Source organism: Echiichthys vipera (genome assembly GCF_963691815.1).
Source record: "Echiichthys vipera genome assembly, chromosome: 19".
Taxonomy (NCBI): Eukaryota; Metazoa; Chordata; class Actinopteri; order Perciformes; family Trachinidae; genus Echiichthys; species Echiichthys vipera.
Genome location: NC_139844.1, coordinates 13,661,135 through 13,687,403, shown reverse-complemented (window position 1 = coordinate 13,687,403; position 26,269 = coordinate 13,661,135). Strand labels below are relative to the sequence as shown.

At 39.6% G+C, this 26,269-nt stretch overlaps 1 protein-coding gene across 1 annotated transcript; it reads right to left on the bottom strand.

The window, feature by feature from the left end:
• Nucleotides 1-3,092: 3,092 nt before the first annotated feature.
• On the bottom strand, nt 3,093-22,663 carry dlgap2b (discs, large homolog-associated protein 2b; the record flags this gene model as incomplete). The annotated part of the gene is made up of 5 exons (XM_083934430.1): nt 3,093-3,904; nt 8,402-8,621; nt 9,942-10,095; nt 13,167-13,384; nt 21,581-22,663. 5 exons carry the CDS (start codon nt 22,661-22,663, stop codon nt 3,093-3,095), a joined length of 2,487 nt encoding a protein of 828 aa, XP_083790556.1.
• Between the last annotated feature and the right edge of the window lie 3,606 nt (nt 22,664-26,269).

The following is a 26,269-nucleotide window of genomic DNA, read 5'->3' as shown; positions in this document are numbered from 1 at the left end:
TTTTACTTAAATAATTTATGATTTAACTTAGCCAGCCTTTGGCTGGTCTGTGACGAAAAACTCAAAAATGGATTTGTTTGGGTTCATAACAGCAATGAATAGATTATAGGCTCTTTAAAATCCTTCTTCTGTATTGCAAATAGTTGAACATGGCAACAATACATCTGAACTTATTCCTATTCTTTACCTATTGTTTGTTATGGAGTTGCTGCCAAAAGTTGCAGCAAAACATGCCTTAGTATAGTGTAAAGGTGTGTGGGGTGGAGCTACTGCAGTAACTTGAAAGGAAATGTCTGCCATTTTGTCTTCTGTGGCTTCATCCTTAATTTTGATCTTACCTCTAGTACAACTTTTGTATTAATATCATCTTTTCAAAATGCCACCTTTTCTGCAAGTATTGTCTTTTGGTCGTGCAAAGGGGGAGGAAGATCCGCTCTCTTTAAAAAAGGGAGAGATGATGCCTCTCCTTTATTAAAAGTCCTTTAGAAAGGTTCACATTTCAGTCAGGGGTCTGATACATACATGCTTCCCACGGTCCTGTGCTGCAGTGAGCGTCCACAGATAAGTGCTGTCAAGCTTGGAGATGTTTGTTGTTGGCCTCAGTTCCATGGGCCTCAAGTAGGCTATTACAGTAACTTTGGTACGCCATGTTGATACAGTGAGACAATGGACCACATGAGTGGGAATGCCAGTGGCTAATGAGCAAGTATTATTTTATGAGTAACAGACAAAATGAGCAATTGGCCAAATATAGCAGATGATAGAAGGGCTCCCACCCAATAAAGTCTGACAGGAGCCCAGCTAAGCCATCACTAGTGAGGCGGTGTTAGTACATTCGTTGGTACTATACTGCACCTCTGGGGACATGTGGGAGAGGTAGAGGCCCTCAGTGGCTCTGATTGTCTACTTATAGGGACCAATGTTTCTCTGTTATCTTTCAGCAGTGATGAACCACCCCAGCATGAAAAAGTCCACCATTACTAGAGAAATGTGGCATTTAAAAAAAGGTGAATATGGTAGAATTTAGTCCTAATGTCTTTACTTGATTTACCAAAACAATAAATCCAATTCGGTAATTGTGAGATGTTTCTTTTTCTCTAAAAATAAAAATGAATGGATAGGTAAGACACTTAACCTAACATTTAAGAACCTCAAGTCACCACTGCACGAAAAACAATAAGTGAAACACTGGTATGAACTACCAACTTCCTTATGAGGTGCACAAACAGCTAGACGATGAACATGATGAAATATATGAAGACAGACCTCAAATACTCGAAAAGGTGCTGCTATTCTAACCCCTCTGTGTTGTCAGAAATGAGTATGCTTATAACTGCAAACAGTACAAGTATTGAATATAAGTTTCTCTATATACAAAATGGTACATTTATATACATACAGTATACAGATTTTGAACGTGAATGCAATTTGTGCAAGAATGACCTTATGCCAATACATTCCTACTACACTTTGAATCTATCTCACTGTTTTCCTCTCCACATGATTTTCGATTTAAAAGTCAGTCACAAATGATTCATCGTAACACAATTTTAGCCAGGGACTAAAGCCCAGTTCAGACCGGAGATTCACAACGCAACAGGTTGAAACTTTGAACTACTTCCAACGTGCAGGTCTGCAACGTTCTGAAACCTTCAGACCAATGAGACGAGATGCTGTATCGTCTCCATAGCAACGCCTCTCTGTACTTCTGTTCTGACCTCCGACTTTTCAGGCTTGTAGCTGGATATAATTTGTAGCATTATACAATATAAATGAGGGCAGAGATAGTGAGAAACTTGCTACAGCTGCATTTCTAGTTGTGATGAAACGGTGAAAATAGAAGTTTTATTTCCCTGATTCACTGCTTTGTTCTGGATTACTGCGCTCACTCTCCTTATTCATTGTGTTGCTCATTCCACTCTCTCTCTTTCTCTCCGTCTCTCTCTCTCTCTCTCTTTCACACACACACGTTCGTTGAGCCTTTATACATAACTGCCTTTTCAACCAGTTGACTGTTTGTCAGACTTGACTAATGGACTTTGCAAGGACTTAATTGTCTATTGAAACAGGTGACGTTTGTTACGTTCTAAAACCAGCTCACGGCGATTTGACAAGTGAATCACAGGCGACAACATCAGCCGGCAAGATTCGCAACGAGACGGGTCAGTTCACACCGCTGCAACTTTCACCTGCGACGTTGGAAAACAGTTGCGTTGCAAATCTTTGGTCTGAACTGGGCTCCACAAAGCCTTGAGACAGTGTCATCCATAGAGTGTTCCAAGTGTTCCAAAGTTTCATTCTAAGTTGCTTTTAGCACTTTCTACTTTTTATCAAATTATTACTGTTACTTCTTTATGCTGTGTGGTTCACCAGTTCACGCTTGAGAAAACCTTTTAAGGCGGAAATTTTCTAAATGCCCATTTCAACTGGAACTGGCTACAAAATGGATGAAGGCCATGGGAAAGGAATGCTTATATTGAACGAACTTAAAGGTAAATGATATATCAATATATTCATAAATAATGTATTCATCTTTGATGCATTCATTAAAAAACTAGGGTTTATAAAGTTATTCACAGTATTTTTTCAGTATACTCAGGTGCTTAGGAGAATGTTTCTACAGAAAGAGAAACTGGAATGAACATGAGCTATTCACTTGCAGAAACAATTTATGCCTCACCTCACTATGGCTGATTATTGATTGATTATTTTCTAATTAAATGACCCTCAGATTATCATATTTACTTAAATTGACTTTTTCTCTGAAGGTTGGGTATTTAAGACAGCAGAGGGAAGATGATGCTGCAATTATTGGCACTTGAGGATCCAAACGTCCGCCACATTCTCTCTCACATTCTTATGTAACCTCATCCTTGTTTAAAACAAAGTCATTCTCTTTTTTCCATGGGTCACCAAGACACTTGTTAAAAGATTGCTTGAACAACATTGTAACCTGTTCAAGAGATGACAGACTCTTTGTCTGCATAGAGTAAAGGGACATCTAACAGCTCGGCCCTGCTTTTCTTGATAAATGTCAGGTGTTTACCCTGGCTTCCTCGTGTCATTTTACAGTATGCGTAGAATGGGAATGATTAGAATGACATAGACAGATATGACATGGGCCCACTGGTGTACTTCCTGCTCCACAGTTCTAGACTGGCGCTTCTGTGACCACCAGTGTGGCCACCTGTGTCTGACTGCTTTTGGGCCTTTTGCTTTTTGTTGATCTCCCATGGGAAATCTTCTATTGGAATGGGGCTGGCAGGGCTGCCCGACCCCTCTGGCGTGCTCTCAGGGGTTCCCTGTATTATCTCAATTCGAGGTGGGTCGATCAAATCCATAATACTGAAGGGTGCCGGCTCTGGTTGGCACATCACTGACTTGTCCTCTGTATTCTGTCGAAAGGACCAACTTGAGCCTGCTTGAATTCCTATGGACACTCTGTCGTCTGTTTGTGTAGTGCTGTCGCTGCAAGGCTCCCGGCACAAAGTCCACATGTTGTAGCACTGAGTAAAGTTGAAGAAGTTACTGTTGAAAGTTTTCAATTCCCCACAGACGTCCCTACGCAGCTCTGCCAGTTCATAGCGCATTGCTGAGATTTCATCCTTCCACTGCAAGTTGAAGGCTGCGACCATGTTAGCAGACTCTTTGAAGGCCTGAATGGCCTGAGGGACCGGTGGCTCAGAGGTTATGGGTGAGGCAGAAGGGACCCTGTATGAAGGTGGGGATGCCGGTGGGACAGAGATGGCTGTTACGGTGGAGCTAGTACTGTGATGGCTGCGAGCAGCAGCAGTCTCTCTCTCCAGCCTCTCCAGCTCCACATAGGCAGAGGAGCTAGCACCGTCATCATCCTCTATCATGTCTTCATTTAGTAAAGAGGTCCCATCCAAAACATCATATCCCTCTGGAAGAAAATTTGAATATGCAAACAGAAGGACATTCAAAGTGAAAGGAACAGCTGGAGTGTGATTTGATTTGGATGCTGAACTTGAAAATAAGCACATATCTATGGAAAACATACACTATGTGAGTGGCAAGTAATTTCAAATATTATTTATATATATATATATATATATATATATATATATATATATATATATATATATATATATTAACAATTTATATATAAATATCCACATATATGATCAGACCCGATTATATACCGTTTGTTTCTAAAAATGTAGTGTTTTATCAGGGGTGAGACATTAACTGCAGTTCAAATGCAACTGCATCTACACCAGAATTGTACAAAGGTAACTGCAAAGTGTCATAAAATTACAAATGTTAAGAAAATGTATGTCCATTTTTGAAGAATGAGTGTTTACATGGACATGAGTATCCCGTTTATTATCTGAGGCTCGTTCCATAAAGGCAGCTAAGAAAAGCGAGGCTTAAAGTCCAAAACCTGACTTGAATGAGCCTAACAAATCAGTCGGGGGTAAATCAGTTTCATAAAGGTCAATTAAAGCTCATTCAGTCAGACTAACAGTTAAAAAGAGATCGATTTATTATTAACATATTCAAGAATTCATACATTTTATATGTAGGCTATTTTAAGCAGCGGCGGCTGTAGGGACGGCTCCGGCATTTGAGAAACATTCCAACAGGTTGCCATAGTAAAGGAAATAGAATATCACTAACAAGCAACATTGTAACAATTACAATGGCTACTTCTCATTTTATTTGATTCACATTATGCATTTATAGGTTCAGGCCTCGATGCATTTTTGTAATGGTATTTTCAAAAAAATATTTATTTAGCTCTTTATGTAGCTATTATTCTATTGGGGTAATTTAGACGTTTGATATCACATACAACATGTATGTAGGTCTAGCCTATATCTTATAATTTGACATTGTATAATTAATTAATGTAATTTATTCAAGTGGATTTTCTATAATTTTCTGGTTAATAAAGTCAAATAATATGGCAGCATGGCAGACAGAATCCAGGGTACAGTTGCATGTATAGACCTTATCCCGGTTATTAAGGTAGCGCTGAGCGATAGACAAATGTAAACAAACTACAGTGTGCCGTTCAGCAGAAAGTCCCACAGCCATCTTGGTTTTACAAAATTGCGTCAATGGCAATCCTCGTTACTAAGCTAGGTTTATCCTTACTGTAGTGTCCCTGGTGCAAGGCTGCGCAAGCCAAAAATTACGTCATCACATTTTTTGCATAAAGCACGAAGGCTCCTCACAGAGATATGAATAATGCAATTTCTCTGTGCTCATGTAAACATCATATCCTGCGTATGATCGTAACTGGGATAAGCCTTATAAATGGGATACTCATGTCCATGTTAACCCACTCACAATTAAAGAATACTGTTATTGGAATTTATAACATGTTTTTGGAAGTTGCTTATCGTCAGTAAAAATTTGGAGGAACTTCCAAGTAATAGAGCTACAGAATATAAAGTACCTTTTTCAAAATAGTTTCTTGAGTACCTTAAATGAACTAAAACTAAAAATGATTTGCATTAAACTCACATACTGTAGGCTTTTCACAATGTTTTTACACTGCCTTCTCAGTCATCTCAAGGCTTCTTTCCATCTTTTCACTGCACAGCACAGCAAAGAGTGGAATTAAACATAAAATACATAAAATCATTATCAGATCATGAATTCATTTTCTGAGAAACCCTTTTCTCAAAACATTTCCAAATGTTTATATTTGTGCCATTTTGTGCAAAAGAAAAGATGTAAAGGGAGTAGAAGATACCCAACCCACTGGGTCAAGAAGCAGATATGAACCCTATTGAACATATCAGGTCCAAGGTGGCTGATTAGACCATGTAGAGTAAGTAACCCGGAGGGGTCAATCCCCCCTTTGGGGCTGCACCAGGGGAGTGGCTGCAATCCCACAGTCAAAGACAGCTGACAGACTCAATGCCAAGGGTTAGACTGCCACGTGTGGCCTTTTTTAGAAGAAGTCAGATTTTATGGAAAGAAAAAAATAAAGTTCACACATGTACAGAAGACACATGCTTCTCTCACAAATTATCGGAGACAGTGGCAATGTGATAACATTCAGTGCTATTTTATGGTTGCCATATGAAAACATTCTGAAAGGTTCTGAAGTACATCTCTCATACATTTACACTTACAATGTGGTCTAAGCACACTTAAAAATAGATACATGGTAAACAGCTCACAAAAGCTAGCCTCACATTGCTGTAATCAATATTCAGAGGTATCAAGGTTTAAAGAAGAAATCAGAGAGTCTGAGGTTTTGTGAGTTGTTTGAAACCATTCCTGCTACTTAGGATGAGATATTTCTACCAACTATATGTATATAAACTCTATGATCTATTACTTTTACTGAGAAGGCAGTGCAAAAACACACATATACATAGATATATGTATGCGTGTCAACATTAAAATACCTGCAACAATCATCACTGATGCCTCCAGTTGTTCATTCCCCTGGTTATCCTTCAAGAGATGGATGGTCAAATGGAAGAGGGGTTTGCTGCTCGTCTGCCCTATGGAGCATCATGGGATTCCTTTCCCACTCAAGGGCCCACTAGCCTCACACAGGGTTTGGTTCATTAGCCACTTACAATTCTTTTATAAACTAGTACTAAATGCTATCATAAAAACATGATTCCAGGAATCAATGTTTTTTTTCTTAGCCAAGGTAGTCTGGATAAGTTTAATTAAACTATTCCCTCAGATCAGTGCAAAGAGAACACCGAAGGAAAAATATAATTTACAGTATGGCTCGACTGGGAGGTACTGTATATAATTAATCACCATCCAGGAAATCCTTTGGGTTGCTATAACCTTTTCTGACATTATAATTGATGCATCATGCCAATCTTCAGAATACAACTTCACAACATATTGTACAGTCAATTGGGTGTTTTAGTCCACATAGAGCTTACAGATTTGGAGCAGAGAGTTAAATGAATAGAGTTCAGCAAATAAGACAGTGGGATTGGAGGACACTCCTTTATCCTCAGTACTTCTGTCACATCGAAGAAATCGTAGATGGAAACTAAATTGAAGATGAAAGGATTCCAAAAACAAAAGTCCAGATTGCACAAAAAAACAAAACCCACAAAATGAGTAAAAGTGAAAATGTCTCCAATATCAAATTGACAGAAAGGTGTATAAAAACAATACAAATCCAGGTCATAATATTAAAAAAATTCAGGTATTTAAAGAAAAATGTTTCAATAGGGTTCATAGCTTTACTCTTGCAGGTAAACACCAAATGCACTTAGTGAGGGAGTAACTGCAAAGACTCTGCTTGCACAAAGAACCTGAAATGCTAATTTTGTATTGCTGGCATTGTGTCGCATAAAACCTTGAAATCTTTGCATGTTGTATTAAGACACGTTGTAGGACAAATACAAGCCCATAAACAAAATGTGCTGTTTTCAAGAAACATGTTGAGTCTGGGTCTACTGTCGTATTGTAATTGTAGTTAACAATAGAGTACGGCCAATGAAATCAAGTTTAGAAAACTAGAAACATGCAGTTGAGGACGACTGTGATTAAGACATTTTAGGAAGTCCTGTAATAAACTTGACATACAATTTATTAGTTATTTTGACTGAGACTGCTGCTCAAAAGTTTGAGTTTCGTGCAACACAATACAACAATACTGTAAATAATCAAAGATTGTACCTCTCAGACTTGAATATACCGTCAGTAGACGGTTCCTTTGTGCAACCAGCCCATGTTTGTTCATGTGTTCTTATCTCTAGAGGTTGTTGACTTACCTTTAATTGGTTACAAGATCGTTTTTCTTTAATTTTATAAGGTCAATAACCAGATCAGTTACAAAGCATATGCAAATGTGTTGGTGCAACAGAGCAGGGGGAGGACAAGCAGATGGCTTATCCAGTGTATCCTCAACACAAATGTCAACAACCTACTGCTCCCCTACCCCTGGCCCGTCTTTATCCCTCCCTAAGTAACTCACAGGCTTTGCACAACACATATATATAACACCACAGTTTAACATGCTCAGGGTAAGGTCTGTTCCTCTTAGGCATGCCATGTAATGTGGCTGTGCTGTGTTGTCATATTGTGTACCGTGAGCGTGTGTTGCCATCTCAGTGTTTATGTGATCCTCCCACCCTTTTCATAGTCTACAGCTTGGCAACACCACAAGTGACCAACCAGAAGCTTGGCTAATGATGCGTGAATCGTGCAAACTAACACACAAGCAAATCCATCTAAACACTCGGGAGTATGCAGAGGCAAAAACAAACACACGCACACCATAGCTTCCAAAGAAAATAACTGGGATCATTCAGCCCGGCATCTCTGAAGCTCAAGGGTTCCCCACTGTACATATGTAGGTATGTCAAGTTTGTGCGCATGTATAGGATGTATGAGGATATGTAGTCTAAGCCCTCTCTCATTTAGGGGGGGATTGTTTTACCTGTTGTGGATCTGAGAGTTGATGTGACAGTGGAGGATGTCATTGAAGGCAAGCAGTCGTCATCTTGGGAATAACCAGCCTGAATTGCACGGAGGTAACTGTGGCTTCGAGTGCGGAACGAACCAGGCAGGTCCAAGGCTTCCATGGCCTGGGATTCTACTTCACTAAAAACGGACTCGCAAACTGACTCAAACTGGCCATTGACCTCAGTCTCACTCACCTGAGAGACAAAAACAGGAATAGCAGTCCTTAATTTTTCCTCTTCCTTTCTCTTTCTCACTTTGATTCTTCCCCTTTGCACAGCAAATATGAAGGAGTGTTAGCGTAAGGAAATGGCACTGTCATTCCGACCTTAAACTGAATAAATGTCAAGATCAAATGAAAAAAAGGCAGATGACAACAGAAAACAATCAGGAAAATATCGTGTTATAAAACATTCCATTCACTACCTAATGCAATACTATGTTCTATATACTGTATGTTACTACATGGAAATAGATAAGACACTGCAGTCTCAATTCTTTATCTTGTAGTTCTAGGAAGTCTTACAGATATATATTCTCGTAGCTGACTCAAGATGAGTTCATTTGTTTTCAAGAACATGCAACAAAATCATGTCACTATAATATGAGTTGTTTATCCGATTATGTCCTTATATTACAGAATAGAGCTGGGTTTCACTATTACTAAAGACCCTTTCTACTGTTATTAAACTATGTTAGCACCAGCAGAAGTAAGCTAATTGAACAACCCTTCCTATAGACAAAATCTCTCCTCGTTACCCCTTCTCCTTATGGAGGGTTTCTTGTTGTGTCACAAATCTTCATAGAAACCACGTCTTGTGCCATCATGGAGGTCCAAAACAGACTTGCACAATTGATCCAACTGTATAGATTTATAGCAGGGTATGAAAAAGGGAGATGACTGAAAAGGTGGGTGTGTAAGGTTAGACATGAAGTTACTGTGTCTCTAGCCCTAGTCTCTAATTCTAAACATTAGTGATAGAAAGATACGCTCAGTTAATCAAAACAAACCGCTGCTTTTGGCATTGTTAGCTAGCTAATTTGCTGGCATGCCACAGCAGCAGGAGAGTGATGAATCGTTTATAAATGGTCTATTTAAGACATCCTCAAGCCAAATAAGGATACAGACGGTCTGGTGTAAAACTGATATCTTAGTTTCTCAATTATGTACAAGTTCATTTTTCTTGATAACATGAAACACTTATATAAAACAAAATGTAAACAACATTAGACTGTGTCTAGAGTTGAATTCAGAGGTAGCCTATCAGTTAAATCTTCAATTGTCAGTCCAGAACAGCACAAATTAACTATGCCAATTGACTTCAGTTGTGACAGCCATGGCTTTGTCTACTAAACAATCAGCTGTGGACCTCCAATATGGACACCTATTGATGTGTCTCTGTCTGTCTCTGTAATTCCCTCTATACAAAGCAACTCCATATAAAACAACATGGCCTAAGCTCTCATTAATGTTTCTAGGGTGTTGCTTCTGTGCAATGTATGTGTTTAAGACTCACCTGGCTGACGCAGCTAGCCTGACTGAGGGTGCTGACGGCGCGCATGTAGCTCTGGTTGCGAGAGCGGAAGGGTGGGGGGTGAAAGGCGGCAGGGTCCAGCGTGACACTAGGGTGGGGTCGCATATCTCTTGTGGTTTGCAAGTGGTAGCCGTGGCTGAACAAGGACAGGGGGTAGAGATAGATACGATTGCACAGTTCAAAAGCCACACATGTAATATTACTGGATAATAATGTACTTAACAAATCTACTTGCTACCATCTATGGGCATGGAGAGTCTATTGTTTGGTATGGTTTAAGAGCGAGTATTTCTATCCAGGATGTATATCAGCCACTTGAATGACTCATCTCCTCATGACAGCAACTGAATGGCTAAGATCAACACTGAACTATTTTTAATGACTTGCATTGTTAGTGTTTAGTTTAGCTCCAGGAGTGCTATGAGAAAACAGTTTTTCATCCCAAAATTATAGAGAACATGTCTACAACTTTTCTACGGTTTTGATTAGAGAAACAAGCAAGGGAGAGCAAGGAGCTGCAACAGTAAAGAGATTATAACATTCTCCACCAGAGGCTAAAAAGCAAGAGAGCTGATTTGTTTGTGGACAAAAGCCAAACTGATCAGAACCCCATTGAGATGATGGTAACAAAAATAGCACGTGGCAGTAGGGATGACAGATGCATGACACCTCCCCAGGTTAATTTGGCTATGTCTGACAGCCACACTGCCTGAAAAAACAGTCACAGAAACAATGACCAGATTAAAAACAAGCCTAGCAGCAATATGCTTAGTGGGAATGTGAAGGTGAAGCAACAGGATCCTCTGGGTCACAAATACGTCATCACCGCTCAGAGTTTTTGTGCATTTTGTCCATATGCTTTTGAATATTTTCATCTGATCAAATCTGCAGTAAACATTCCACCTCCTCATCAGACCACCACGAACCCTTTGGCTGCATTTTTTTTTTTAAATGTCCGTTGTGCCTAGGCAAGGTACAGTTGCACTCACACTGGTCAACGAACTAGACTTTAGCCGTGAATTGTGCTTGGGCACGGTATGAATGGTTAGTGTAATTCTGTAATGGAATATTAGGTGGTTTGTGCTGCTTTAGTGAGCAACAGATACATGTCACCAGAGATATCATAGTGGTTTAACTTTTCACTTTGCTGCAGTTTAGTACAGGTGAAGTCACCCAGAGAGGGCTGGTTTTCAGTTTCAGCCTGGTGATAAAGGGATAGTTTAAATTTTTTACAAGTGGGGATGTACAAAGTACTTATTCATTGTCAGTGTATTACCTACAGTTGATGGCGGTCTGCATGCACTCAGTTTGGAGAAGCAGGAAATAGTACCGGCACAGAAGCTAAGCAAATAACTGCTGTGGATGGGGGCAGCAGAACATATATAGTCATCTAAACAAAAGCCAGTCAAAAATAATCTATATCAGTTTAAGTGTACCCTATATTAACTATATTTTCACTACCTCATTGGTTACTTTGTTTGCGTTATTGTGTGACTTTGGTGTTTTAAAGGGTTAGTTGGGATTCCTCAAAGTTACACAATAACACAAACACCCTAAATGATTGAGGCAGCTGTAGACCTTTAAGTTACTCTTGAAATACAGATTGTGCACAAAAGTTGTTTTATATATTAAAGGCTTTTGCAACATATTATTTCTATGTTTACTGAGTATCAATTCGTATTGATAAATCCTTTCCACCACATACAGTATGTGTCAATGAGTGTAAAAAAAATACAACAAACTTTTGCTCATTGTTGTTCCAACAAAAACGGAACCTTGTAACCTTCATGAAAGTAGGATTTATTACAAGTCTGTTGTTTTACATTGTATTAGTTTTAGCTAGATGTACCACTTCATCTGTGTTTCTTTCCACGATTGTCTTATTTAATGCAAAAAGAAAAAAATATTTCTGAGAATAAGACATCTCAGCACTTCGTTTATTACTGTTCAAACAATTCTCCAACCTTATGTTTCTCAACATACAGTATACCTTAACACAATTTAATGTATGCACTCAATGTATGCACAACACTTTTCCCCATCCAGTAAGTCTAGGTGCATTTAAGCCTACTCTTGAGTCTGACATTGCATAAATGTGACAGTTTTGCTATAGACCTGTCAACACTGATAAGATGAGGAACATTGCCTGCGTAAGATCTTGGCAAATATTGGGACTAGCCGATTAAAAAGGTCACAAACCCAAAACCCATTTGGTACTGCGACATTCAGCAGAGCAGCTGCTTTACCCGATCTCATGAAACAGTCAAATGAAGGCTTATCCAACAATGCTCAAGAGCAAGTTAGTCAGGTGGTTATAAAACAAGTAAATAGCAGCATAATACAGTTATTCCGATATGCATAAAATGATGTAAAACAATAACCAAAACCTGTCCTCTCATTTTGTTGCCAAGCAACTTCACTTGGAATCACAAAATGTAAAACCTTCAAATCTCTCAGGGACAGTAGAACAGTGTCAACAAACAACAGTTTTACTTGGACAGTATGTCGACAAAGTAGTGAGTCAGTGTTTAGATGGCTTAGATTTATCGAAACAAAAAGGCTGAGGCTGTGAATTCAAATTTCGAGTAGGTTGTAATGTAAATATTTCTTGAAGGAAGAATGTATACAAACCTATTTGCATGCTCTTTCTTGGAACCCATTCTGAAAACTAAATGTTTTTTACCGCAGAATGTTTTTTAGACACTTACAGCGGAATTTAGTTAGGAGTTAAAGTGCAAGTCAGTTGTGCATAAAACTCCTGCACCAACGCCCTGCATGTCAGCTTCGCCACCGTCAATTTTTGAGTGTTGGTGAGCATGGGCCGATGTAAAGACATTATCTTAACCTTCTGTACAGTTTTAGTACCATTTACCACTATCTGTGTCAGTCACTGGAGCCAAAAGTCAAATTCCTGACTCCTCAAAGTCACTAAAGACACACTGCAACAAAATGTAAGCCCTTGCATGTCAGCAATAGTTAATTTAGGGTAATTTTGTTGACCACAAAGCAACTACCAATTCCTGAGCCGTTGTTATTAATAATAATATATTCTAAAGACTGACAGTTTCATAAGGTAAATTTCTAAAATTTCTAAAATGCTTTTCAACATCCATAATACTTTAATGACTCCATGAAAACTAATTGGGATAAACTGAAATCAGCACATGGCTTTGTCATGGACACATTAAGTAAGGTAGCCAGGCCTACCTGTGGGAGTCTAAATGGGGTCTCTGCATGGCTGATTTGAGGACGAGAGCATCAGACGGAATGGCCTTCTGTGGGGAGGTCTTGGGACTGGTGTCAGAGTCACCACTTTCATCATCCACCTCTCCCATAGCTTTGACGTAGCTACTGCTGCGCATCCGCCGACAAGGGATCTCGTCATCCTTCTCGCCTGGGTATCCTCCCCACTCATCCTGTGGCACCTGAGGGAGATATCAATCTTGCATTGAATACCACATACACATTTATACAGATACGATTATATTGTTTACTGGAGCCAGTATCTGTGCAGACTTGATGATGTAACAGTGGGTTGTCCTGGTCAGAGACAAAATATCAGGCTTGTACAGTGAGCTAAATCAGAGATATTATTTGCAAGTACGACGGGGCTCATTTAGTCAAACGAGTGTGAGAACTGTATCAGACAAGTAGTCGGTTAAGCTCTGGTTGGTTTTTCCCTAAACATAAAATTAAGCTGATTCACATCCCTGGTTTCAATCTCCACCTCCATTTCATTCCCCTCTGAGCCTGGGCTCTCAAATTAAACAAGCTCAATGTTTAACCTTATCCTACCCATGAGAATCACATCCAGTTGGTTTCTCTAAGTTCTTATCTGCAACCATGAACAGGCACTTTGCATCATTCGTCTTAAAAACATTAACTACAGTTGGTGGAATAGCTTTACCTGAAGCAACAATGGAATTTGACAATGAGCTACTACTTGTTTTGCGCACCTGAAGTGTTTGAAGTAAAGCATTACGAGACAAAATGTCACTGTATTTATATTTCCTTTTCCAGTAATGAAGAATTGATTTTCAGTAATTATATTAATTTTATTTGTGAAAATCTTAGATTTTGTTGTTTTATTATGATTTATTTAAACCAACTGTTCTTACTTTAACTAAGATTTTTTTATATAGTTTATACTTTTTGAAAATGAAAAAAAGTTTTAATTATATTTTTTTTTATTCAAAAACACATTTTCCTTATATTTGGAAGGAATAATGAAAATTAAACAAAAACTGACGCTGATAATATATATAATTCTAAATTTGTTTTCTTTTCTTGTTATTTATGTCATCACTGCATGTGGCCCCTGGAGGACCACACAGAAGCTGCTTCATTGTGCTCTCTCCATGGTTCTGAAGAATTCAAACATGATCTCTGTTTCTCTCTATGCAGCTGAAACATCAGACACAGTCTCTATTTATGCCATTTGAAATCATGGCCTATTTGCTACATTTTTAACTGACATTCTGTGACCAAAGTCCGTCCATAGAGGGATGAAACTGTATAAAAATGTAGTCCAGTTTGCTTTTGGGAGAGCTGGTCTGCTGGTTAGACTTTAACTTAGCAGCCTGGCTGGTCTCCTGTGTTTACGTTTCCTCTCACACAGCCTCTGGTGTCCCCTTGTTCAGATGGCAGCATAACCTGCTACTGCAACCTGAGGCCAAAGCCCCAGCACCGCCTACTGCTTCCTTACAAACGAGGAGACACCGGCCATGTGAGAGGAAACGTAAATGCGACCAATGAGCCGGTATTCATGGGTGGTAGGCTAAAGGCCAACCCCAGTTGCGCAGATTCTCGGTGAGAGTGGCGACGGCCGTAGATGAATCAACATTAAAATCAACTTGTTGCACTGTGCTCATCAGACGAGGAGGCTAAAGTATTGGCAACAATTTCTCTCCATGTATGAGACGCTTCGCCAATGTTGACACATTTATTGTTAGAGTCAAACAAATCACAATTAAACAACAGACTGTAGAAAAAAGAATAAAACATGAATCAATATCAGTGAAGCGTTTAGGTGATGGATAAATGTTGCTGCATGTATCAGTCTTGTACTTGTCTAGTGAAGGGGCTAAGGACAGAGAGGGGGAGCGCTGCAGAAAGAGATCTCAATTTACTTCATATCCTGGCGTTTTTCTTGCATTCTGCCTCTCCCAGCTTTAACAGCAAGGCATCTGTAGTCCAGGTATGTTCACATAGGTTTCCTTCAGATTTTTAGGTTTGATAATTAACGATGGTAGATCCATTATTTAAATTAATTGTAACATTTTATGAAGTATACAACTTTAAATACATTCTAATCAATATCAAGTTTTCCACTTTCACCAATTATGTCAGCAGTATGTCAGCATTTCAACAACTATATAACTTTAGTAATATCCACAACCTAGCCTTCCATTCATTAATTTTAATAGAGTTCATGTTTTTGGTTTGGAAGAAAATTAATATGATGTAGTGTGTGAGATTCATCAGCATATTTCTAGAAGGAACTCAAATAGTACTAAACATCTGCAGGATCATCAAACCAGTTGAATGAGAAGGGTAAAACAACCTTTGAGAATAGCGTTCATATTGCAAATCAAAACATGAACGTGCTTAATTCAAGGATTTGTAGAAAAAGATTAATAGAATTTCCCTCACACTCATGTCGGTGATACAGTGGGTGTATTTTTTATGCTTGCACAGCTAAGGCTGCCATTCATACCCCTGAGGCTAGGGCTGTAACTTTTTACATCAGCACACTGTCATTAATGGCATCACTGATAATACAAAAAAACCCACAAGCTCTTAAATTAGCGTTGACTGATATACAGGACCTGAATCTGAACAAAAACTGCAATAAATCATCAGCCATATGATCACTGCCATGACATCACGTAGCATAAGTAGCTTTTGTGTTGATTTTTCCAATAAGTGTAAACAGTGACTATTCTTAACATTACAGCATCAGGATTAACATAGTGATTAAGTGATTGTGTTCTAATTACTGTACACTGTGTGCTGTTCTGCTACAAACACATAACCAAGTGCTCATGAACTGAAAACCAGTAGGTTTTAATTAGATTTTGTTCTGTTAGAGATCAATGTAGAATACATCTACTGTAAATATATATTTTTTTCATATTGAATAAATTTTGTACATTTTTAGCTCACCTGGTTTTACTGAGATTGAACTGTGATTAATATTGACAAGTCAAATTATTCATGGGATCTAAATCAATGCCTCTCAAAAACACAATGAGGTTTTGTGTTCCTGAAGATGGGGATTTACGATGGCAATGTGTCACACACACCTCATGCTCTGGCACAATATTGATCAGTCTTGTACAACACTGTGTCAGTGTGTGGTGCAGCTGTAGCAGTTGTCCCAGTGGACAGGGCAGCCTTAGCTCTTGAAACAACAGCCGCAGGCGCAGCACTGTCCCTAATGCTCTGCCAGTTACTCACTTTACCCAATCATATAGCTTTGCCGTTTCTCTGCCACAGTTGCTGAACTGTTCTCACAGAAAGCAGAGTGGCTGATACCCATTTTGTCACCTAGAGGTAGAGTAATACTTTCTCACTCACATCTGTCTTGTCGGCCATGTCTTCGCTTTAGCGTCCAATATACTTACTGACTTGACAGTCTGCTTCAGCAGGGAAGACAGGTGAAAGACTGAACAGTATAAGGTACTTAACATTAAAATGCTGAACATTTTTCTCCTCTATTGAGAGGTGGCAAATGAAAAAAAACAGAGAGATTTAGAGATGCTAATAATAGCACCCATTGCGTTCCACCATCATTAATCTAGTATATTTTACTCAGATGTTTTCCCCAAATGTTTTTGTAGTCAAGATGAAAAGGGTTCTGGAGCGTTTAGACCATATGCTACTAGAACTCTCCTTTGAATCCAAAACAAATGAACTACTTTTGGGCAGCATGGCTCACCGCCATGTTGCCAGTGTATAGAATAGAATAGAAATACTCTATTGATCCCAAGCTAGGAAATTGCAGTGTAACAGTGCAGAGTAGGAACTTCAGAGTAGGAAAACAAATGGTGATCGTACAATTTACTAATGTTGTGATATTAGGCATCGTCTTGTCGTGTCATCTGCTTAAAAAAGGTTGTACTTTGCAACCCTGCCTTACTTGGGAGGGTAACATGAAAATTAGTTGACGTGCTTATTTCCTCCTTCAAATATCTATCAATACAACTATCACACACTAATCTGCATACATTTATCCTGTCCCACATGAGTGGCATAAAATGCAGCAATTGTCTGGAAACGAATCAGGCTTAAAGAGAGCAATAAAATAAAAGAACAATTTTCCTTCTAATGCATGACCATCAATCGTCTGGGGCAGCAGGTAACAAGGCAGCTATCACTCATGGAAGCATTGCACTAGCTCATTAGCTTTACCTTATTTTGCATGCTTTGATGCTACACCCAAAGGAGCCTGTTTAGCTGTACCTCTGAGGCAGCTATACAGGCAAGCTTTACATCATCATTAGTAACTACTAAACACTGAGACTGCTTTGTACCAAAATAGCCTTGGTATAAAGCATCTTGTCACGGCATAGGGTTATTCGTAAGACCACATAGCACATGTAAATGTTTGTCTAGCACAAAAAACACTGACCTGTAAGAACTGGCAGAGCAACTTCTGGTTTGTAATTGAATGAGCCCTGTCATTTCTTCCCACTGTATGCTGGTAAGTTGTTGAAGTAATAATAGATTTCTAATTTATAACACTGAATGCAGTGAACTTAATGCTGAAGTAAGGTTTTAAAAGCTTAGTCACCTGCTTGTTGTAACTCTAAGCAAGTGCAGAATGTTAAACCTTTGACAGTAGTGCAGATTATTACCCCGAATCTGTCTCGTTAATTTTACCCGTGGTATATATTTACAGGTAAATGCTCTGTTGGTTTACTCGGGCAGACAGTTAGTGTAGGGTGCGCCAAGAGACATAATTTGTTGCAATGGCCACTGTTTATCACAGACAGGACACCAGCTCAACCTTTAGGGATGTTTTAGTAGATAGCTGAACTCTAATAGAGACATCAAGAGGAGATGAAGTTCCCTTCCCGGATAATCTTTTTTCTCTTCCTGAGAGACTTTATTATTACACTAAAGGTAAAGCACTGTACTCTCTGTACTGACAACAAAGGGTGAGAAGATTTGATTGATTGAGGATAGATGATTTATGGAATACTGGAGAAAACTTGTACAGTTTGCTATGTCTGTATGTTTAATACTGTTTCTCACCTTCAAAACATTCTTCGAGATCTTGGGACCAGGCCAAACCAGTATTTATTTATATATGTTTACCCAGCTTAATCCTTTGAAAATTAAGTATTTCTATAAGACAGGAGACAAGCGATAGAAGACATCTCATTAATAGTAAAAGTCAATCTTAAAATTAGTGCAAAAGTTTTTCGAAAGAAAATGGTTTTCTCAAGCTGGCTTTTTATGCAACTGATTGCTAACAGGCTTATACATATGAAGGAAATTATTAGTTTTGCAAGACCTATACATATGAAGTAAATTATTTGTTTTTCAAGACAATAGATTAAGAAGAAATTTGTGAAGTCACAATGTAATATTGTCACAATGCACAATGTCTCTGTACAGTATCACTGTATAGCTATAAATGATTACAGAACATTTAAAAATTGGTGTGATCCAAGCAAGGGGCCTGAAGTTGGGAGGATGCGCCTCACTTTATGGCCCTAGCCCAATAACCGTGCAAGATACAATCACAAAACTTTACAGGTTTGTAGTAAGGTAAAAATGAAGTTCAAGTTCACAGATGGGTGTGGTCTAAGCAATGGAATTAGGGGGGTAGGAGCTAAGGAAGGGTCCATTGGCCCACCACTTTATGCTGCTGGTGGATTTGGCGTCGCAGCTGGTGTGATCCCATTGCAAGATGGTCTCGATTTCTTTGTGTAATAGTCATTTTGTTTAATACAACCTTTGAGAAGCCATTGTTGGCTTAGGAAGCTAGCCTGAAGACTTGATACTTGCTGGAACAAGATTATATCAACAACTTGCCCAATGCAGACCTGTCCTCCTCATCAAAAGTCAACACAGACCTAAAGGAACCAGACACATCAAACAGATAAAAGCGATGAGCACACAGGGCGTTCGCCACATCACCTGTGTACAGATCTCGTCTCATGTATTCCACTCAATAAGGCTGTCAGTGTGGGCACACTTAGTGCAGAATGTGCCCATGTGGCAGCTGCAGGGTCTCTGACTGCTGACACATAAGCTTGTGAAATGCCAGTGAAAGAGCCTCTCTGTATTGACAGAGTCTTCCTGTCCCCATGGCACACAAACAACTGCAGTTTGTGTGTCTGTGTCTAATTGTGCACTCCATAGCATCAAAGTGCAGGCACTGGGCAAAGATTCAACCATTTCTCCCTCTCCAAGCATAGACAGAAATACATCTAGAAGCTTTTGAGCAGAACCATTTACTGTCATTAGTTAAAGTAGGGCTGACAGTAGAATTGGATTGTATATAACTCAGTTGTCAATTTTTCTAGATTTAGGTGCAAATTCAAGTGTTGCCAACAACGTTTTTGCATTTTGTGTGATTGTGTGAGGAGAAACACAATCCTAACAGAGCACAATGTTAAAAAAAGGTTAGAGCAGATAAATGAGTGTTAGTAGAAGCCATACATCATCTTTAGGGGGAGTAGGGGCTAGCTTTAATAATGGCCAACTTCAGATCTTCTCAACCCCATTACAAGCAGTTCCATGGTGGGCTGAGGGTAATCTAGGCCAACGTCTCCTGATAGAGATGTCTTAGAAGGTGCACAGCTCCAAAGCACAGCTAACTCCTGAATATGTTATTTAGGCCTGGGGATGTCCTTTTTTAAGTTTAATTCACATTACAGAATACACTGAAATCCCTGTCACTGTGTTGCAATGATTTGCTGATCTTAGATCAACTTTAGGTGATTCTATTTTAAATGGGAATTTAAGATGACAGTATTCTAATGCTGCGCTGACTATGAGTCACTTTAGATGAGGACATTTGCTAAGTGCTGAATATTAAAAATAAAAATAAATCAAATTAACGAGATCCATGATATTGTAATGTTGGGCTTCTCTTAGCATCAACTGTTAACTCGTAGTTATTACACAAAAGTACTTTTGGGACGTGAATAGAGTAAGAGCACAGAGACAGCTCTGACCATGTTTTTATTAATGACCCGCCCAGCGTAGGACAACTCAGTACTCAGTACGTGCTACATCATCTCATCATCGTATCCCTCGGCCAACCTTAAGGGCGCACTCACACTGTCCATCCGTACCGTGCCCAAGCACGTTTTTACGGCTAAATTCTAGTTTGTTCGACCAGTGTGAGTGCAACCGTACCGCGCCTCGATGGACAGATAAACTGCTACTTAATTACAGGCAGAGTACTACATGTTAGATAGTTCCCTTGTTAACTCAAGAAACAGAATACACTATGAAGCCTCAATTAATTCAAATATGTAACTTATTTCAGTAACCCTAAAAAGATAATCTGTTAATTAAATATTCTTAAAGGAAATCTCGTCTTACAATATCAAGCACTTGGCTCTTGACTGTTTTTGAAGCCAGTACCTGTGGCTAAACCAGTTCAGTCTCTCAATGTGTCAATGGGATAGTAACGACAGGCCTAAAAACTGTTTACAGCATAACACAATTTATGTCTATTTTAGTGCACAACATCCTACATAAGCTCTGACTGAACAGTAAATATTTTTGTTAAGACAACAAACCTGTGTGTTTTCTACATTGCTGTCTTCCTCAGGTAGCCCTTTATCTTCAGTCTTCCACTATGACATTGATTCAGTCAATTGATCTCTACATCTTAATAGACAATAGCTCCCTGAGGTGACTACACAAAAGGGAATCCTGGTTAAATATATTGGCTTCTCACACTGGACACTGTAATTGCCCTCAGGAGAGTAAGAGAAAGGAAGGTGGAATCCGAAAGGCCTCCCTAGCAGGATTTCTAATCAATACATCAATCACTGCATTTTACTCAGAAGGTCCTCCATGGGGATAAGTGGATATGGATCTCAATAATTGTTTGTTATATTTTCAGATAGGTGATGTTCAGGGTATATATGTATTTACTGCCCTTTCAATCACTCACTGAAATTCAGCCTTGAATAGATTTTTTTGTTAGCCCTTTCTAAAGAGACGGATATCCAACAATTACTAGAATCCTAGCGAATGGTTAAACGAAGGCTACATATTTTAACTTTTGAACAAAAGAAAGAGCAGCGCCGTTACTGTGTGTCAATGTTGCATTGCCTATTGAGTGCATGTATAATAACTGGAATGAGTGAAATCCTAGTTCATTTTTCAGAAATAAAACCACTTATTGTACATGAAATCTTTCGCCCAGTCATATTCACATTAATAGTGAATGTGATTGACAGGTTAACAGACACAGGTGATAGAGCATTAAAGCCAACTGTTAATTCTATTCCTGAAAATGTGGAACATATAACCAGTGTGTATACTATACATGGCGACATATACCAGCAGTAGCATATAAACATTAATTTGTATTTTAATATTTTATGCTGTTTCTCTTGATTTCTGTCCACTAAAGCACCACTCACCTGCAGGTAGTGACATGTCCGCAATGAAGGCTTGAGGTCAGAGTGCATCATGGGTTTCTCTAGATTAAGCGATGATTTCCTATAGGCCTCCTTGGCCTGGCTGACTGTCAACGTCGACCAGGAGCTCCTCTTCATGAATTTGCCCTCGGGCGCCATGGCCATGCTCTCGCAGGCCGAGCACTTGACATCATTGTTACTCTTAGAGGTCTTGAGTGACAGGTCTCCAAAGTGGTGGCTGTGCATGGAATCTGGGTAGCAGTGGCTGACATGTTCCCCATGGTGTCGCGACATGACACTGGGTGTGCGGTAGGTGCTGTCACTATCCAGGTTGTCGTCAGAGCTCCACCAGCCACCAGAGCGGTGCTTACGTTCTTTGCTCTTGCTCCTCTTGCTACCATGTTTGGTGGAGTGGTGGCCATGGTGGTGATAACTCCCTCCTCCACCTCCCATAATATCACCTTTTGTGCCATTCATCTTGGATGATCCCTCCAGGGAGTGGGACTTGGTGAAGAGCTTCTGGACAGAATGAACAAGGTGTCTGATGCGGCCAGGGCTCTCGCTGCGTTGCTCAGTGGTGGTGGAGGTGCGCTGGTACTGTAACGTGTGGAAGCCGTCACGGTGTAGTGGCAGTTGTTTCTCAAACTGGTCTAGTAGGTTAGCAGGAAGGCGGTTGCTCTTGGTGCCGGCGAGATGGGAGGAGGCGGCTGCCGCAGCTGCAGCAGCAGCGACAGCAGGGGAGGTGGCAGAGGCTGTGATGGCAGCGCAGTCATCCCGTGTGGCTGAGTCATAATACTGAGAGCTGTAGTGCATTCTGGGGAAGGTGCTGCTGGAGATGTGGTCGGACACAGCAACTGGAGGCATCATGACAGGGGACATCATCATGCAGTCAGAGTGGATGGAGCTGCGTGGCGAGTAGCGATGGTGGAAGTCCATGGGGCAGCTCTCTGTGGGACTGAGCAGGTAGGATGAGTGGCGGGAGTCAGAGCCATGGTGTACGTGGGGGTCATGGACGTGGGGGTCATAGTCCAAGCCATAGGGTAAAGGGATCTGGTGCTGGGAACGGCTGCCCGATAAGCCTTTCATGTTCCTGGCTGGAGGGAGGCGTCTGCCTTCATTGAACTTCCGCGATGGGGACCAAGGTGAAAACTTCTGGTCTGTTTCAGAGAAGGGGAAAGAAAGAAAAAAATAAAGATATAAGATAAAAGTGAGATGAAGAGAGACTAATTGCTCAGTGTAAATATTTCAGCCTCCAATTTTATGTCCTTTCCAACACCGTATACACCAAGGACCTATGATGTGAGTTAACACATATTAAGTGAAAGGTTTACAGTATTACAGTACACATGGAAGTATAATTATTTCTAAATAAGATTAACAATTCTTAATTACAGAGTGTTAAGGTTACTTAGATTGTTAACCTCTCTAATCAAGTCAAGTATTTAGATTTATCTGCAGTATAAAAGAAACAAACTGTACTGCATTACTGTACTGCTTTTAATAGTATAGATGTGCAGATGTATTTCTTTTTTAAGTCAGGTAGAAATATGTTCTCTTCTTCTACAGGCAAAGGGTTTGTACTTATATTTATTGACACGCTGTGTCAAATCTCATTTCATCTGAAAAGAAGAAGTTCAATTTCTGCACTCAAAACAGCTTGGAGGTTTTAAAGATCAATGAAAAAGTAATTTACTTCTAATGTATAACTTGTCAGAGATTACTGATTATCTCCTTCCAGCCGTGATGATTTGAATAATGTATTGGAATATTTCCACACAACTGGTTTTGTTGTTTTTCTTAAGGGTAGATGTCTGATACAGAGATTCATTTCTATCTGGGCAAATAAAGAGAATAATACACAGCAAAAAAATAAAGAAAGACACAGGTATATCATGCAGATATTAAAGACACACTAATGAGCATGAATGATAAATGGTATGGCCTATTGATAGATTCAATTGCCATAGTTAGCTTGTCGATAAAGAATTAGGAAGGAATGAGTTTGCTAGATATTGCATATGTCAGAGTACAGAAGCAAGGCTGCATCCAGATGCTTTTTATGCTGCCATATTCACATGGTAAAAGAACAGGAATTGGATGCATAGAACGCTATAGATTTATAAAGCCACATGTACGTCTGGTTCCGTTTTATAAATCTCAATCATTGTGGAACTGGGCGCACATGCACAGGCCTCATTTCCACATTACACTCATCGGTATCCGTATATACGCAAACATGTGTTTTCATATCGATACTTGTGCCCACTCCACCACTCATTAGACCTGTCAATGAACGAAGCAGGAAGAAGTTGTGCAGTTTCACCTATTGTGTTATATCTACAAGGTTCTAATTCATCACAGGTATCTGTTAACCCTCATCGTGCCAAATCTCAATTATCTTTGTTGAAAGCCAGAAGGATGATAAATGATGAATTTGTTGAACTCACATTGGAATAGACTTTACAAAGTGCTTTACAACCAGGATACATTTTTTATTGACGTAGTAATTGATACATAATAATGGCTCGAATGTAATAAAAAAAAGATAACATGCATCACTCATAGATAATCTGAAATTACTATGAAATATCTAACCTTATATTTAATGTCCACCTTATCATTTGCCTCGCAGCGATCTCTTTAAAACTGTGCGTACGCCTGGTCTGATGTATGCGTGAGGTGGATACATTCTCACACATGTAGCGTTTTAACCTATCCCACAGTAAATCTTTTGAGCAATATGGAGCTTATTCTCTCAACAAATTAAGCAAACTCCTCTGGATTCTGTGATAAAAGTATTAACCCTGCCAACCCCTAATGAAGTGCACAACCAGTTGTTGTTAGCAGCTTGCCTAATCACAGTATTTTGAGAAGATCTACGCACATCACTGGGCGGTGATCACAAAGAGCAACATATTTTGTTCTTCTTCAAGTAGACTTTTATATGAGGGGTAAAAAGTTCAGAATAACTTCCTAAATCTTTTTTCTTTGCCAATCTCCGGAACAAATTTAATGATAAATGAGTTTTTTCTATATTTTATACTGTATCGTCATACAAAATTGAAACAATATGCGCATAGAAAGATCATAGTTTATTATATTCAACATTTATTTTACTCAACGTTAAAAATTAAACAAATAAATGTTAAATGCCTGCACTTATTTCAAGTCAAATCCCTTCCATTCTTTCCACTTACTGTCATATTATGATAGCATGTTTTCTGATTCTGTTGCCTCTAAATATGCACACTGTAGTTCTACAGAATGGGAGTACACTTCTACAATTTCTCTGATTAATACTGCGGACACAATAATCTTTGGTTAATGAACAACAGCCCTGCTCTTCTAGTTACAGCGCTCTGAGGACACAGTGTCTGCATGCAACACTGGAGTTTGATAATTAGTATTTGAGAGATACTGTGAGTCAATAGGATAAGTTCTGTGGGTCTGCAGTAGGCGATACCTCATTTTTTATGTTCTGAAACTTACAAAAGATCAAGTAAGATATGGAGTGTTCTGTTTGAATTCAATCTCAATATCCAAAATCTCTTATTATTTCCAGAGTAATTGAATATTGTACTGCAGATTAAAGCTGAAACATGGGAAAATAATCAAATTGTGATTATTTTTTTGTGATATAATTTAGTATGCGATTAAAAAAAAGTAAATGATTTTCCTCTACCTTTTCCATGTCTTTATTATTATTATTAATTAAACATAAATATGAATCATACTGATCTCCTGTCAGTAACGGCATTGACTATTGAAACTGAAGTGCACACTGCTCTACCACATATACCACAAAGCCTCGTCCTGCTTTACCTTCCAGACTGCCAGTCCGTTGACGCTCAATTCAAGGCTAACTCCCTTTACCTTCCCAACTGGGAAGTAAGGGCGCGCTCACACTATCCTCCCGGACCGAGACCCGGACTTTAGGGTACTTGTCCCCCCTCCCTCTCCCCCCCGCGCCCCAGCCCCGTTTGTACTCACACTACCAGGGCCTCGGCCAATACTTCTTGCTGTCCATACGTCATCACGCCGTAACACGTCACACGCATTGATCGCGTGTGTGTGGCTTTGTTTACAAATCTTTCCACAGACCTCGGAGTTTTTGTGCGTCTTGTCGACTGTTTTTGAATATTTTCATCCGACCAAATCTGCAGTAAACACTCCACCTCCGCATCACACCAACGTGAACCTTTTGCCGCCATTGTTTTTGTTGTTAAATGTCCGCGCATGGTCCGTCCTTCTATTTACATGTCCGAAAAGGCGGACATAACGCTACTGCCGTAGGGCTCGTGCTCGTGCGCGTACACGTGCGCACGCTCGTGCTCGTACATGTGCAAACGGCTCCGCTAAAGCCCACCTCTTTCAAGCGGGCCGTGGCGGCCCAGCTGGCCCCAGTTGAGCGCGGAGCGGGTGCGCTCACACTACTTAAAGGTACTAGACTTTAGCTGAAAAACCGGTTTTGGCCGCGGCCAAAAGGACAGTGTGAGCACGCTGTAAGACACAGAAACTTAACGTAGTCTCGAAGAGCTGCAGCATTTATTCATGGACAAACTGAAACCTCCACTCTACATTTACTACCACTTGATCATTTTGCAGCTAATTTCTTTCTTTGCTCACCAACAACTATCTCCTCTCATATCAATGTGATATGTGATCATATGGCTTGCACTTAAACCCGGCCAT